General features: G+C 38.6%; 1 protein-coding gene across 6 annotated transcripts in view; it reads left to right on the top strand.

Annotated features, from left to right (window-relative positions):
- Positions 1-12,717, top strand: part of PARN (poly(A)-specific ribonuclease) — a 143,381-nt gene extending 130,664 nt beyond the window's left edge. For 4 of the 6 annotated variants that reach the window (XM_050967739.1, XM_050967742.1, XM_050967741.1 and 1 more), the window contains 2 exons: positions 2,572-2,762; positions 11,782-12,717. In XM_050967739.1, coding sequence (XP_050823696.1) covers positions 2,572-2,762; positions 11,782-11,834 — 244 coding nt within the window. In that variant the 3' untranslated portion in view covers positions 11,835-12,717. Of the gene's footprint in view, positions 1-2,571; positions 2,763-11,781 lie in introns of those variants that run through there. The other 2 variants (XM_050967744.1, XM_050967743.1) reach the window with 1 other exon arrangement.
- The last annotated feature ends 4,973 nt before the right edge of the window (positions 12,718-17,690 follow it).

Here is a 17,690-nt window from a genome sequence, read left to right as displayed (position 1 = left end):
CAGATGAAAAGATGGGAGAGGGATTTGGACAAATCAATTGCTCTGGATGAGTGGATCTCTATATTTGACAGGGGATATACATCTTCAATTTGTGTATCGCACAAAGAAATTTCTGTAAAGATTGCATTTGACTCCATGTAGAGATCAATCCTATTTTTGCTGGTAGGGTGGCGCACTGTGTTGGAGCCTCAGGGACAGGGGAACATACCTGCACATGTGATGGTTTTGTCCAGAAATTGGATAGTTTTGGGAGGAAATTATTAAAGAGATTAATGTTCTGACAAAATTCCAGGTTCCTAGAGATCCTCTGACCTGATTACTTAATGCTCCAGTAAAATAATACACATTTTAAACAGAACGACAATTTTTTTTATTTTTAGCTAGGCTTTATATTGCACATTATTGGAAAAAGAAGGCTCCTCCTATGAAATTATAGTATAGTAAAATATCCTTTTAATAGAAAATCTTTTACCAAGTACGTAATCAAGAGCAGCACCAAAAAGAGAATAGTTATTTAGAAATTTGGTCATCCTTTTTAGTGTACTCAGAGGAAGAAGGCTCTTCAACCGAGAATCTTTAGCCAGAATATTACTGTGCTGCAGCAACACTCACATTCCTATGTTGCTTCAGCAACTTTTTCCTTGCACCTGTGTGGGAGGGTCATGATCCTGGTTAAAAACGTGTTTTGTGAAAAGACATGTTCCCTTCTAAGATCCAGGTGCTTTGAGTACCCCTGTAAACTATGGGATCAGAATACATAACTATTCAATCTCTCTCATCCCTCCTTTCCCCCGCACTTTCATTTCTTTCGTTCATTGGAACTAATACTTTTCCTCAGGAGTTGAATTTTTTTATGTACCGATAGCTATTTTTTAGAAGAAGTCTTAAATCATGGTTGGGTTCTTAGTTTTCTGAATGCCTGAAACCTCTTGTCATGCCTTCTCTTCTGTCACTTCAGTTTTAGTCTAAAACTCCAAATCCAGATTTACTATGATGTTGAGAGTGGATATATGTGGTAAATAGTTCTCTTCTGCTTTTTTGGCCATTTGAATTTTTATAGCTAAATAGCCTTCAAGTGTTTGTTAATGGTAGTCATGGTGTGACTTAATGAGATCTTGTAAGAATCCCCAAAGGAAGGCCTCTCCTCTCTGACTATTGAGAGGAGAATCCAGCTATTCATTCAGACCAGGCAGTGTGTGTGGACCAGAAGTGGAAGTAAGAGCATGATGTTTAATCATATATTTCATATTTTAGTGCTTTTGGGTATCCGAATAGAAGACAGTCTCAATTAGAGAGAAGTTCTGCAGAATCCACTACAAAAAATATTTCATCTTGAAGCCAAAAAATACAACTAAACAGGAATTCATCTAAAGGATTGTTGGAGAGCCATATTTCCTTGTTGTTAAGTGGAAAAAAACCATGTGATACCATGCTTTTTAACGAAGATGTTACATTTTGATTTATGTAAGAGTGTTTGTTTAGGAACTGGTGAATACTGCAGTGTGAGATGTCATTTTAAATTAAAAGAAAACTTGAAGCTTCATAAGCATGAATTTAGTACAATCTTTAAAATGGCTTGTTTAAAAAGCATTAAAATGTACACAGTATTTTTTAAGCAAACATCTGATATCCAGATACACAGCAATTACATTACAGTAGTTCTTTGAGCTAGGTTACTTTAGTACTGCATTGCTCATATTTGCTAACCTTGGTTTTATGTCCAAGAATGTTTGCTCTAATGGCAAATTACAGTGGAATTAAAAGCTGAAACTGTCTTGTGCTGTATAATTTCAGTGCATTCTGAATAAAAAGTGGTGGTTATTCTCTTCAGACCTTGGTTTTTTAATCAAGTCTTGATAAATTTAGACTATATCATGGGTAAGTAGTTTATAGAGAAACAAGAGAAGGTGCAATTTTATTTTTATATATAGATTTTACATGCAGGAAATCTTTACTTTTTAAGACCTGATCTTACTTGTTGATGGGTTCATCTCTTTTACCCAACAAATATTCTTCAGATTACTTACAGTCCAAAGGAGACATGAAAAGTGAGCATGTAGAATGTTAATTTCATATACATCTGAGCCATAACAAATAGATCAATTTTTCAGTGTCTGTTGGTGTTGCCCTGAGACTGCTTTTGTAGCTGAGTCTGAAGATATGTTAAACCATTACAGTGTCTTCATAAAATACAGTTGTCTTTGATATGAGTTTAATCAGTGTTTTTATGGAGCTAAAAAATGTCCTGATCAAAGTATGGGGAAAATATAAAATATTCTTGCACAAAGAACAGATCATTCTGCATTTAAAAGATGAAATTGTGAATGACTTTTATGGAACACTGGTGCTAGACAAATCTTCCACCCGGCAAGTTAATTTTAAGACTGCATTATTTTCCAAACAATTTATGCAGTCGATATGGTGACCTGTCATTATTACTAAAATTTATAGCTGGCCCATGAATGCTGTATACCAAAATTAAAAATAGACAGACTCACCTGCTTCATTAAATACTCTTACTGTATTCATTCTGTCAGGATGACCATGTTGTCTTGCTTTTTTTAATTTCAGTTTTACAGCTACCAGCACAATGGGAAAAAGAAGTATGAGTCCTATTCAAGAGGAAACTGGCTCTGATGATATGGAAGAGAGAGAAATCCAAGACACAGAGCTTGATGAAACAGATTGCTATGCAGAGTCTGTTCCAGAGGGAAGGAAGAGAGCCAAAAAGTTCAAAAAAGTCAAGGAGCAAGATCCAACAGGTAAGAGCAATGTGTCTGAATGTTCATTTTTGTCCTTTTTGTATTTGGAACCACCTTAACCCTAAGGTGCAAGTTGTCTTTTGAGTGGTAAACGTTGTTTTTATCCATATAGTTACCTATCTTAAGACAGTGCTTTAATTTAAAGCCCATTTTGAATTGCAAACTATGGGATTTGCATTGATCAGTGTAAAAAAAAAAATGCCAACAAGATAGAAACTTGAAATATTTGTGGCTTAGTTTTTGGGCCAGAAGAAAGCTCGGGTGGGAGCGTCATTTACTAGAAGATTACTTTCCATTGTAAAATAAAGGCCTCTGCATGGATAATCTTGGTGATCTCAGCTAATTTTTTCTCCCAATGTGTGGCTATGCACTCTCTTGACAATTAGGGTAATCTGGGACACTTTTTTGCTTATGCTGTGGAAATTTGAAAATTTGGGTACTGGAAGCATGATTCTGCAATTTTTCCCCAGTCAGTCCAACAAACCTGTGCATATTGCAAGACTTATCTTTTTGTTTTAGTCTATTGGCTTGAGTGGATGGAGTCTTATTTATCAACCTGGCATAGGTTATGCTGACACGTCATTGGTTGTATTTTGTTAGCTGGTCTTTTATATTGATTGCAAATATGCTCAGCTTTTAATAAATCTTCCAGCTTCCCTGATTAAGTTCATGAATTCCTCTTATTTTAATATTATTTAGCACTTACATAGGGTTTTAAATGCTCAAAGTACTACACAACGTTAACTGATTCCTAAAACATTGTGAAAGGTAGATCTTGCATATGGGGAAACTGAGGCAGAAAAATGAAGGGACTTTCAAAAGGTCATACATCAAGTCAGACATCAGAACTTGGGGCATTCTGAATCGCCAACCTTGAGCTCTATATTCCACACCATAATGTCCACCTCATAAAAAATCCTCCAACTAGAGCATGTGTACACATGTTGTTGATCATGTTTAGTTTCCCGTAATATGAACCAGGTCATCCCTAAAGATATTATGTGTTCTCTCCCTAACGCCAAAAATGTCAATGCTTATTTGATATAAGCAAACTCATCTTCTGGCTTAAAGAAGCATCTTTCCTCTCTATCACCAGGTAGAAGAGTAAGAAACTGACCATTTCCCATTTTCAGTATAGCTAAGTGGATGTCATATGTCATACATAAATTGGTTTTTCTTATTACTCTGAATAAACATTTGAGGTCCAGCAAAATGTTAAATGGGAAATTCTTGACACTTTAATTTGGAATAAAAATGTGATTTATTAAATATAGAGTCCTCTTTCTCATAATAGCTTTATAATCATGTCATAAGGATTCTGAAATGATGGTCATGCTCAAGTGACTTCTGTTTTTAGCTATCTAAAACAAATTACGGATTTACTTGTGTGTCTGGGATTAATGTAGTGTTGGCCACTTCATGAAGACTAAGAGCCTATTGACAAATAGGATTAACAGTAGGTGACTTCTTCTTTCATTGTGTGCACTTACCTCCTGTTAATTAAGGGCAGGTGAATACTTGTTTTGAAGGCAGTAGGGATGCTGAACTGACTTACGAACAAAGTTTCCATATTAATAGCAGTTCATAATAGTGTGTTTGTTTACATGTACTTCTTACAAAGGGAGGTATATAATAAGGTTATAATCTTGTAACTTTTGTCTTTCGATGAACAAATCCAGCAGCTGAAGCTAGATAAAGCAACAAAGATACAAAAAAGTAGGAATTGTGATAGTACCTTCCTACTCAGCCTTGATGTCATCCACTGTAATTTTTTCTTTTTTTATAGAGATATTTGCCCCATATTAAATATAATTAGGTTAAATATAGGAAGTTATAAAGACTTTCCCAAATATATCATATATCAGAATTATTTAATTTGAAACCTAACTATGCCACTATTGCTTTGTTTTCCAAATTAGTACTGGCCAATCGTCTGAACTACCGAGCAGTTCAGAGTTATTCTGTTCATGTGGTATTAACTTGTATAGCTTAAACCTGATGGTAGAATCTGTGGACACTATTTATGACAGCAATAAGCATGTTGTCAAATCTAAATTTTGTCAACAATCGTTGTGGTGCACCCACATTTGCTTTCACTTTTATGCAAATGTCACTTCATTACGTACTTGAAAGGCAGAGTGCACAGTCATGACTCTACTGGATGAAAAGGAAAATGAAATGTAAGCATTGAGGGGAATCTTCTTTTCATAGAAAGAGAACACTGCTGTTAACCAGTTTATTCAGTATCTGTACAATTTCAGTCACAGATATCATGTGAAAGTTTTGGCATGCTCACGGGTTCAAGCGTTGCATATTAATCACTCTGTTTAGCAAGAAGCTTTGTGCAAATGGCCTGCAGTTTAAACAAATCTTTAGGTTGTATGTACAGCGTATCAAAAAGCTTTTAGGGACCAATGCCACATTATTAAATGTTATCAATGTTTCCTAAAGGAGCAAAATGTAAGCTGCCAGTGTTGTGGTGTTCTCATGTCTGTTGTACATTGGAGGATGAGTAGAACATTTTAGCTGACCCACCTTATTGTAGGTTGCAAAAATCTTTTTGGTTATGTACTGCCAAATTCTGGATTTGTCTAAACAATGAAGGAGCACTTTGTTTTGCCATGTAATGTATGTATGCATGTCTTGTTTGTGTCTTGGTATGAAGATGTATAATTTGAAAGTTAATTATATTTGTGAAAAAAGTAAACCAAAATCAACTTTTCCAACCCGCCCCCCACCCAGGAAAAAAAAAAAGAAAAAGAAAACAAGCCTAGGGGTGTAATTGTTTAAATAAACATACCCAGTGTTCTGTGTGCATCTTCCATATGGCTCAGCTGTAGCTGTAGTTCATATTCTTATTTGCTTGTAAGACTCACGGCCGAAGTTACCTAGTGCTGTAGTCCACGTTTAAAATAGTATAGCGACAGAGCTGCAGTGCTGCAGCTGTCCTGCTTAGTGCTTCAGTGTACACACTGAATACCACATTGGGAGGGGTACTATGGTAGGTAATCCACCTGCACAAGAGGCAGCCCCTAGATTGACAGAAGAATTCTTCCATCAACCTAGTGCTGTCTTTACCGGGGGTTAGGTTGGCTTAATTATGTCTCACGAGGGTGTGGATTTTTCCCACCCCTGAGAGATGTAGCTATGCTGATCTAACTTTTTAGTGTAGACCAACCCTTTGTATGGGTGTTCCTTCCTTTTGACTTGCATATTAATACTTTATAAACTCCACAATTTGAGTATTTTGAACTAAAGTTTTGAATTAGATTGCTAGAGAACTGACTGTTGGCTTCTCAAACATCTGAAAGCTATTTAGATACATTTGCAGGTTCATTGTTGAGCTACTCACATATGTGACTTGGTCATTTGTGATGTAATTTGGAGAGGGTGGCTATTTAGCTTCCTTCATCCACTGATGTAGATGTAGTCACATAATGTCTTTATCACAGCGGTTCCCAAACTGTGGGTTGCATCCGCAAATGGGGTCGTGCAGTCAGAAAATGTGGTCATGGCAATCCCTAGTGTGTAGAGGATGATATTTTGCTCTGCACAGCATGATCTCGCATGTATGGGGCATGCGAAGTTGCGATGCAGAGCAAAATGGCATCCTCCGTGCGGCGTGACATCGCACATGTATGGCGTGTGCAAGGTCATGCTGTGTGTAGGATGCTATTTTGCTTTACAAAATGATGTCCTCCATGCTGTCTGAGATCCTGGAGGGAAATAATTAATTAAAATAGGGTTGTGCCTGCAAACGTTCGGGAACCCCTGCACTATCAAGTGTTACTCCCACAGTAAATGTGGTGTTTAAAGGGGAAATGTTATACAACATAACTATTTAATGAGGGCACAGATTAAAGAATTGAGAGATCCTATGTTTATGTAGAGTTCCTTTTAATCTTTGTGGATCAGCCATCCTTTTTGAAAGTGATTTGTGTGGGAATAATCACTATTGTCTCCTCTCCCCTCCTCTGTGTATAGCCTTGTTTTTTTGAGCCTCCATTTGTTTTCACAAGTTAAGTAGGAAGGTTGCCTACGTGCCTCCTAGTCTTCCTCTTTGTCTGAGATGTACAATTTCTACCATACATTACATCCTCCTCCAGGCATAGGTGTGTCAATATGACCTGGGAAACAAAATGTACTCAAGCTGCTTCTGGTCTAAGTATTCAGCCATGCAATTTCATTGCCATATGAAGACTTCTATATAACTGTTGTTACTTTATTGTGGCCTAGAGAAAACACCATTTTCCTGTCTAATATATCGGATACAATTATAGTTTGTACCCACTGGCAAAGTTTTTCATCCCCCTCTAGTGGCTGGTTCCTGTAGAAGATGACAACCTACTACTGTCAGCTGCTCTTTTAACTCAAGTGGTAGAGGTCTGTGATATATACCTAAAGCAGCTATACTCAAAACTCAGTGGTTCATGTACTGCAAAGAGCCTCAGGAGACAAATTAAAGAGCCACTTGCAGCTCCTGAGTCTGACTGAGTATCCATATGTATCATTGATCTACAAGTTCTAATCCTGCTGATGATCCATGAAGGGGACAGTGTGATTCCACGTAGTGGAATTTGTTTTCTTCAGTTTGCTCTTTTAAAAACCTGGGAGATTACACACACCGAAGTTGTTAAAAGAACATTTGAGTGCTTTAGTTTGCAACCTTTTAGTTAGAAAATGTCAGAATTATGGTTACTTATGCAAACTGAATTTGATGCCCATGTACATTTGCACTGTGATACTTTAATTTCATAATTTTTTTCCCCATAGGACCCCTGCCTCATTCAGTGTCCAGGATGGACAATGCTCACCTAATGAGCAGCTATTCAATTTTTTGTTTTAGCTTCATAATGCACCATACCTTATTTACTGCACACTAGTCAAACCCTGATCTGAATACAGAATTATTTCCTTGGAACTTTCTTGTGCCACTCATTGCTGTAGTATATGAATGCATCACAAATATTAATGACTTTATATTCATAATACCCCATGGAGGTGGTCTTACCTTCATTTTTGCAAATGGATGACTGAGACACAGTATAGGTAGGAGGTGAGCAGCTCTCAGTAGTGAAAGAACTGGTTAAGGACTATTTAGAAAAGCTGGAAGTGCACAAGTCCATGGGTCCAGATCTGATGCATCCAAGGATGCTGAAGGAGTTGTCTGATGTGATTGCAGAGCCATTGGCCATTATCTTTGAAAATTCGTGGCGATGGAGGAGGTCCTGGACAATTGGAAAAAGGCAAATATAGTGCCCATATTTAAAAAAGAAAAGAAAATGAACCACAGACCAGTCAGCTTCACTTCAGTCCCCAGCAAAACCATGGAGCACGTCCTCAAGGAATCCATTCTGAAGCACTTGGAGGAGAGGAAGGTTATCAGGAACAGTCAACATGGATTCACCAGGGACAAGTCATGCCTGACTAACCTGATTGCCTTCTGTGATGAGATAACTGGCTCTGTGGATCTGTGGAAAGCGGTGGATGTGATATATCTTGACTTTAGCAAAGCTTTTGATACGGTCTCCCACAGTATTCTTGCCAGCAAGTTAAAGTATGGATTGGATGAATGGACTGAAAGCTGGCTAGATTGTCGGGCTCAATGGGTAGTGATCAATGTCTAGTTGGCAGCCAGTATCAAGCGGAGTGCCCCAGGGATCAGTCTTGGGGCCGGTTTTGTTCCACATGTTTAATCCCATCATCCAGATCATTAATAATTGCACCCTCAGCAAATTCACCAATGACACTAAGTAGGGGGAGAGGTAGATATGCTGGAGGATAGGGATAGAATCCAGCATTAGCTAGACAAATTGGAGGATTGGGCCAAAAGAAATATGATGAAGTTCAACAAGTTCAAGTGGTGAGTCCTGCACTTAGGAAGAAAGAATCCCATGCACCGCTACAGGCTGGAGACTGACTGGCTAAGCAACAGTTCTGCAGAAAAGGACCTGGGGATTACAGTGGACGAGAAGCTGGATATGAATCAGCAGTGTGCTCTCGTTGCCAAGAAGGCCAACAGCATATTGGGCTGTATTAGTAGGAGTATTGCCAGCAGATGGAGGGAAGTGATTATTCCCCTCTATTCAACACTGGTGTGGCCACACCTAGAGTATTGTATCCAGTTTTGGCACCCCCACCCACCCACTACAGAAGGGATGTGGACAAATTAGAGAGAGTCCAGCAGAGGGCAACGAAAATGATCAGGGGGCTGGGGCGCATGACTTACGAGGAGTGACTGAGGGAACTGGGCTTATTTATTCGGCAGAAGAGTAGAGTGAGGGGAGATTTGATAGCAGCATTCAGCTACCTGAAGGGGGGTTCCAAAGAGGATGGAACTTGGCTGTTCTCAGTGGTGGCAGATGACAGAACAAGCAGTGGTTTCAAATTGTGATGGGGAAGGTCTAGGTTGGATATTAGGAAACACTATTTCACTAGGAGGGTGGTGAAGCAGTGGAATGGGTTACCTAGGGTAGTGGTGGAATTTCCATCCTTAGAGGTTTTTAAGGCCCAGCTTGACACAGCATTGGCTGGGACGATTTAGTTGGTGTTTCTTAAATTATGGCTGACAGTTCTTTAAACACTATCAGGATGATATACATGTTAGTGTAGGTGACACATCCCACAATGGTGTTCCTCAAACTATTGTCTGTCAGTGATAAATAGCTGATCAGTTTATCAAATGATTTAATCTAAGTCTCAAACTGCCTAGATCTTGATTTTACTTTTAAGATCTTTCTCAGTACCTCCCTTCCTTTCAGAGACAAGAAAGAAAAAAAAAAAAATACTGTGCAAGCATGTAATAATATATTAGATAAATCTGTCCACAGAAATATTTTAAAGGAACTATCTCTATTGTGTGTAAAATCACTCTGCTATATTTGGCATTAATGCTTGTTTGTAAATGGAGACTGCCAAAAAAACAGTAAATAATTTCTTTCCAACATTAGTTTGAAGCTGAAACACTTCAGTTTTCAGTGTTTTACCTGTTCTCAGCTGCCTTGAATGAGGATTTAACAGCCACCACAGTTGGTACATAAGAATTTAATGTAAGAAGGGCCATACTGGGTCAGACCGATGATCCATCTAGCCCAGTATCTTGTCTTTAAACAGTGGCCAGCACAATATGTTTCAGAGGGAATGAACAGAACAGGGCAATTTCAAGTGATCCTCATCCTCAGTCATCCAGATTTAGGGACGCTCAGAGCATGGAGCTGTGTCCCTGACCATCTTAGCCATTTATGGACCTATCCTCCATTAACTTATCTACTTTTTTTTTAATCCAGTTGTACTTTTGGCCTTCACAACACCACTGGCAACAAGTTCCACAGGCTGGCTGTGTGTTGTGTGAAGAAATACTTCCTTTTGCTTGTTTTAAACCTGCTGTCTGTCTGATTGGGTGACCCCTGGTTTTTGTTATGGAAAGGAGTAAATAATGCTTCTCTATTCGCATTCTCCACACCATTCATGATTTTTTAGACCTCTATCATATCCCATGGCCCCACCTTGTTCATCTCTTTTCTAAGAACACTCCTCGTATGGAAGCTGTTCCATGTCCCTACTCATTTTTGTTGCTCTTTTCTATATTTTTTTCTAGTTCTAATGTCTTTTTTTTTTTAAGATGTGGAGACCAGAACAGCACTCAGTATTCAACATGTGGGTGTGCCATGGATTCATAAAGTGGCATTCTGATCTTTTCTGCTTTATATATCCCTTTCCTAATGGTTCCTAACATTGTTAGCTTTGTTGACTGCTCCTGCACATTGAGCAGATGTTTTTAGAGAACTATTCACAATGACTAATTTAGAACCCCATCATTTTGTATGTGTAGTTGGGATTATATTTTCCAATGTGCGTTACTTGCACTCATTAATATTGAATTTCATCTGCCCTTATGTTGCCCAATCACCCTGTTTTGTTAGATCCCTTTGAAACTCTTCAAAGTCAGCTCTGGACTTAACTATCTTGGGTAACTATCTTGAGTAATTTAGTATCATCTGCAGATTTTGCCACCACTTAATTGTTTATCTGCTTTTCCAAATTATTTATGCATATATTGAACAGCACATGTCCCAGTACAGATTCTTGGAGGTAGGATAGTACCACTAACAGTTTTATTTATTATAATTTTGATGCTGCAGCTACAAACTGAATATGCTGCTGCATCTGTTTTAATAAAATTAGATCTGATTTGCAAAATACTGTATGAAAATATAAAGGCCCTAAAGTACTTAAATGTCACTGGATGATTTTCCAGGGTCATTGCTTTGTTACCTTATAATTTCATCTGGTGGAAAGGGTTTCACCAGTCTTCCATCTTGTTTTGTTTTTCGTCTTTGAGAGCACGCAGGCAATCAAGGCAGAGTCTGTTAGGGTTCCAATTAGAAAGTCGTCTTTTCTGATTTACTAATTCCAGCTGTAAAAACCCACTCTGAAGTAAAATTTCTTTGCACAGTGTGAAATAGTATGAGCAAAGGTCTCTGACTCTTGGTTTAAACAAATAATGATTCTTTTAAAATCCAGGTTAAAAAAAAATGGTAAACATTTACCAGCAAGCCTCACATTTTAAGGAAGTGTCTTCACTGAGAATGCTTGATCTTACTATTTAGACTAGAGTATTGTTTACGTGGCAGTCTGCAAATTGTGATTGGTGATGCATGCCATGTGTGCTGCTCTTGTTAAACCCATAAATGCCCCCCCACTTTCCCCCCAAAAAAGCCAACCCCTCGCTCCCCAAAAAGTTAAGGCTGAAACTTAGCAATTTATCCAGGATCAGAGCCTGATTTGTTTGTAATCATACTTTTCATAGTTCTGACACACTTAAGATTGACTGCTAAATATAATGGTATAAATGCAGATTTTTGTTTTGAGGATTTTCCCCATATAATTATAGCATTATAAATTTACCTTGAATTGCAAATATTATGCTACAACTTGTTCTATTTTAAGGTGGCTCAGTCCACTTAAATATTTTGAGATGGTACTTTTTAATGTTGTAAATATCTTTCTCTTCTCTTAGGAAGCATCACAAGTGGTTCCACAGAACTCTTTGACGTTCCTGACACGTGGTAGCCAACATCTGTATTAATAAAAAGTGACGCTGATTCAAAGCAATTGCAAGAGTATACCACTTGGAAGCCATACTTAATTTAAATAAAAAGTGGTGTTAAAGAAGTATGTCTCCTGAAAATCAGTTTAATTTTTTAAACTGTCTACTGAACAATCACTGTCAGTTTTACTCGTGTATTAACTAGTTTACAATTCTGTCTGTTGATCATGTGAAATCTTTGCTGTCGTAAACAATGTTAGATTTAAGAAGCAAGGCTAAATGTGTTTTGGTCACCTATTATGGTATGTTGGCTATGAAATATACAAAAAGAATCAGCACTATTATGAATTTTGTTAGGCTGTTTCCTGTGCTTGAGGGGAGTTATCACACAAGTCTTCTCATCAGATGTTCGGGCAATATCAGTACACTATCAGTAGTCCTGAACAGATAAACCTCAGTATCAGTTACTGCTTTCTGCCAGTTACCCTGGAAACCTTACAGTGTTGTCCTTTTTCCCCAGTAGGAAGACTTCAGCCAGTATCTGTCTGGAAACTAATCCTACACATATACTATCCTTTTGTCCTCTTGGAAAAATTTAACTTATACTTTCCTTAAAAAAATAGAGAAAAAGAGAGAGAGAGAGATAAATTAATGTTGGGAGGAGGTGAGTTTTCTTTGCTGTTTTCAATCTTAAGTCTAGATCTGGTTTTCCATGGTTTGTGTTTTTTGTAAAAATGTTTTTGAAACCTGTGACAAACCTGCAAACTGTACCAGCCCTTTATTCATTTAAAAAAAATCTGCTTTGGTAGATTTCAGAAACTTTGATATTTAACGTTTTTGTATCATGGAAATAAAAATGAAAAATGTATTTCCATAAAATGAAAATAAAAGAAATTTTCTTAGGAATCTGTCTTTATTTTTCACATCATTTATTTGACTTTTCGCTTGTTTTGCCATTCATATATGGTTAGTGGGTATTAAGACAGACGCATTCTTGTTTTATAAATCTATTTCCAACACATCATTCTAGCAAATGGAATAACTACCAGGTTTCATGAGATTATATATATTGTGGAACCTTACCCCTTTTCACTTAAACACAGTAAAGGGAAACCCCTTGGAGGTGAGAGGTGAAGCAAAAACAACTTTCTGCCCTTTACAGTTCCTTTATGATCTGTAGCAGATGCCTCAAGTTCTTAAAAGTAATTTTTTAAAATTTTCCTGCTTGCCTTTTCTTTTGAAATATTAGGTCCTGCCATGTGGAAGGCAGCATGTTCGTCTGACAATCCAGGAATGGACTAGCTTTTATGGGGGAAACTAATTTCAATCTTAGCACTAACTTCTGCTACGCATCATCTGCTCCACTGCTTTGTCAGGCAAGGAAGAGAATGTCTGACTGGAGTGGGGGAGGTGAGGGTAATAATGAATCTGAGTGAGCTCTGTTGCTGTTGGGGATCCCCAGGTCTTCTGTACTATATCAGGAGTAAAACTTAGTATGGATCACCACGCTCTAAGTGCCTTTGCTGGCCTCAAACCAAAGTGAGGCTTCAAATCCCTCCTCACTGTGAGTATGATCTTTGTTTGAGTTATGCAGGAAGAACTGCTCATGTTGTGCACCATTTTGTAGAGAAAGTTTCAAACACTGAGATGTAAAACTTAAGCTGCAGTCACAATGTCCGATTTTCATGTCTATATTCTCTAAAATGTGGTTTTCAAGAAGGCAAAGTCCTCAAACGTGAATGGATTAAAGAGAACACAGTTCGAAAAGCTTAGCCTCACATTCTTACCTTGATGCAAAACAAGTAGTGTAAACAATCAAAAATAATACAGTAGTTTCATATTTTTAAACCATAGCAACAGTCTGAATATGGTACATACAATGGTCAGTTTTCCCATTTCTTGTTAACTGTTGGAAATGTGCAAGGTCCACCTTAATTGAATTGGCCTCTTTAGCACTGACACCCCACTTGGTATGGCAACTCCTATCTTTTCATATATATACTGCTTACTGTATTTTTCACTCCATGCATCTGATGAAATGGGTTTTAGCCCACGAAAGCTTATGCCCAAATAAATGTGTTTAGTCTTTAAGGTGCCACAAGGACTCCTCGTATCTAAACCAGTGTGAAGTTGGCATATAGTTCTCTAATTATACTTTTTAAGGGTTCTGGTAGGGATTAATTCTAAACAGTAACATAAGGCAAAAAGTGACCCTCACCACCATAAAAAGTTCCTTACCCTGTGGTATCACAAAGACCTCCTATGTTATCCTCGAGCGAAGGGTAACATGATTCATTAAATTTGCCTTTATCTTAAGTGAAATCACTCAACCATAACTCTAAAAGGGAGAGGAAACTTCCTATATTGAATCAATTTTGCTAATGTTTCCTAATCTATTTATGTAATACACACAGTCCTGATTTTTGGTTCTTTTGTGTGTATGTGGAATGTTACAGACTTAATAATGTAATTAAGTGTTGTCTGTCTTCATAACTGTGGTGTCTAGCACAATTCCAGGATCCTTGACTAGGGTTTCTAGGCACTACTATACTGCAAATAAATTAAAATGTCTATAAATAAAACATGAAAATGATGATGTGGCATGAACAATTCTCACCATGAGTTTGAGATTTGCATCAAGTGGCAAAACAATTAGTGTTTTTTTTGTAGAAAGAACAATGAGTACTCCTGGCACCTTAGAGACTAACAAATTTATTTGAGCATAAGCTTTTGTGGGCTAAAACCCACTTCATCGGATGCATGCAGTGGAAAATACAGTAGGAAGATATATACACACACACACACAGAAAATATGAAAAAATGGGTGTTGCCATATCAACTATAACAAGACTAATCACCATTCTGAAACCTAGTTTTATGTAGGTTATCCCAATCAACAGCCAATAAAATGTCACAATTTAATGTAATTTGTATAAAACACATTTTACCAAAAAACCTTTAGGAATGCTTGAATTTTAAAATCGTGTTGGAATTAGCCCTCTGCCTGGAAAGTTACAGTGCCTTAGTTACAATTCCAACCGTACATGACTAAAATTAAAGCTGCTAAAGTTAAAACTACTAAATGTGACATAAAATGGACTTTGTCCATAAAGACTTCATGACTTTGAAGCCTGACATTTTAGAATATTCTAGAATTAGAACCAAGTGATAGATGCTGTTAGAGATCTGAGGGTCTTCCTATTTCAGTAGGAAAATCACCAATTTATGGTATTATCCAAAAGGAACCTGTTACAGGGTGAGCTGGACCTTTAGAGCAGCACAAGACCTGGCTCCAGTATTGCCAACCTCAAAAGATCAAAAATCATGAATCAGTCTCAAATACCATGTTTTTTTTAATATTGTTTTCTGATCTGTCTTGATTTTTGAACTATCCGTGCCTGTCCCTTGTGTGAGAAATAATTTTTACCTATTCCCAAATTTATGAGGTAAAATTGATTTTTTTTGGCTCCTGCTGCAGGAGCTTTCACTCCCACATCTGACCATTACGTGCCCAGCAATTCTGCCCCAAACTTCAAAATCAGTCCTGTCCCTTGTGGACATCAATATTAACGTCAAAGGATATTGATCTCAAAGACCTAAAGACATAGATGTGTCTATACATTTCACTCTCCAACATGAAATGGGTTCTTTTAAACAGCGAGGCCTTGGTTTTACTTGGTGGTTTGGCAAACAGCCAAAGCATTCATTCAGATTAAAAGATTATTAAACACAAAAAAGAACAAGAACTTAAAACAGGCATTTATACTGAAACTCTGGCTGAGTGTGCAAAACATTAGTCAAAACTTTTCAAGTTTTTCTCTTTTGGAGGCAAACCATCAGTCCTATTTTCTGAACTCCCTTTGATGAAAAGGAAAAGGGTTAATTTTACTCCCAGTCTTGATGTGTAGAGTGTATTTGTTCTATTAATATCTGGTTCCATATCTTCTGTTTTTACCAAGCATAATTGTAATAGTCCTTGGACTATATCAACTTGGCCTTTTTGGTTTAGACTAATCTGGCTTCTTTGTCTGGTTCTCTTGAACTTGTTACAAAATGTAAACAACTTTATTTTTCATGGTTATTGCCATATCTCAGTAACTTTTACATGTGTCTTACATTTAAATTTACAATAGGGGTACATTTTATGGGCTTGATAATTACAATACCCCCATCACTACAACTCCCCTAGCCTCAATGATGCTCCTCTGGAGTTCTTTACCTGCTCTCCCAAACCTAGGAGAGCAGAAGTGAGTCCCCTTTCCCCCTTCCTAGCTTGGGAGGGCAGTTCTAGAGGCTCTTCATCCCTCTTTTGTTCCTCTCCCTAGGCTGGGTGCTGCAGGGAGAGAAACAGAGGCACCATTCTGCCCCTGTTGGTCACAGTGCAGATGAGGGAGCAAAGCCACTCTGAGCTGTTGGGCAATTTCTGCTCCTCTCCCTTAATATGAGAATGGCCTCAGGTTGATATGGGGAGGGAGAAAGAGTTCTTCCTGCATATGAGAAGAAATACTGCTGAGGAACAGGGGTGAGGACTACAAACAAGCCCTTTCTGCGTGGAGAGAGCCAGGGACCAGTGGCAAAGCTAATAGGAAGCAACCATGCCCCAGCAGCATTTAGGTGTGTTGTGCCTTTTCACATGGGACTGCAATGAGAGCCTGCCCTGAGCTCGTCCAGCAGCTCCTGTTCCACGGGGCTAGGCCTGGCTCCCGCTTCCAGTGTTGTGACACGGCAGGTGGGGACATATGGCGCTGCAAACCATGTGCCAGGTTGCAACACCAGTCACTCAAATTTGGCCTGGTTGCCCTCCCTCATGACCCATATGGAGTCATGTGACCCTGTGTGCCATGTGTCAATGCCTGGAGCAAAGAGCCAGGCACAGCCCCATGAGACAGCCCATCCCCACGGTCTGCCTTCTGCACTGCGACGATTAGGGTTGTGGCGCTGCGGAGGAGGGTGCTGCTGCAGGTGATTAGTGCCCCTTTGGCCATCACCCCTCCTGGTTGCAAAACCTGGCTTCACCACTGCCAGGAAGAAGAGTAGTTGGCTGGCTGGGCTATCCTGGGACTAACGATCCCTCCTGTGAGCAAGCAGGGAAAGGAGCCTGGGAGGGAGTAGAACGAATATGCTGGGGACACAGCCTGTCAGGGTTCCCTCCCCACTCTGAACTCTGGGGTACAGATGTGGGGAACTGTATGAAAGACCCCCTAAACTTATTTCTACCAGCTTAGGTTAAAAACTCCCCTATTCCTTGGATTAAGAGAAACTGCCACCACCAAGTGATTTAAACAAACATTTAGGGAGGGCCACTTGGAGACCTACTTTCCCCAAATATCCCCCCAAGCCCTTACACCCCTTTTCCTGGGCAGGCTTGAGAATACTCCCCCAAGCCCCTACAGCCTCTTTCCTGAGGAGGCTTGAGAATAATATCTTCACAACTTCATACAGGTGAACACAGACACAAACCCTTGGATCTTAAAACGATGAAAAATCAATCAGGTTTTTAAAAGAAGAATTTTAATTAAAGAAAAGGTAAAAGAATTACCTCTGTAAAATCGGGATAGTAAGTACTTTACAGAATAACAAAAGACTCAAGAACATAGAGGATCTCCCCTCTAGGCAAAACCTTAAAGTTACAAATCCAGGAATAAACCTCCCTCTAGACAAGGAAAATCACAAACCAAAATAAAAGTAATCTAACGCATTTCTTCACTAGTACTTACTAATGGAGTTGGATAGCTTGCTTTCTTGATCTGTCTCCGGCAAGCACACACAACAGACAAAACAAAGCCTTTTCCCCCTCCCAAGATTTGAAAGTATCTTGTTCACTTATTGATCATTTTGGTCAAGTGCCAGCTAGGTTACCTGAGCTTCTTAACCCTTTA

Source organism: Gopherus flavomarginatus, chromosome 9, assembly GCF_025201925.1.
Source record: "Gopherus flavomarginatus isolate rGopFla2 chromosome 9, rGopFla2.mat.asm, whole genome shotgun sequence".
Classification (NCBI taxonomy): domain Eukaryota; kingdom Metazoa; phylum Chordata; order Testudines; family Testudinidae; genus Gopherus; species Gopherus flavomarginatus.
This window is presented reverse-complemented; position numbering and strand designations above follow the sequence as displayed.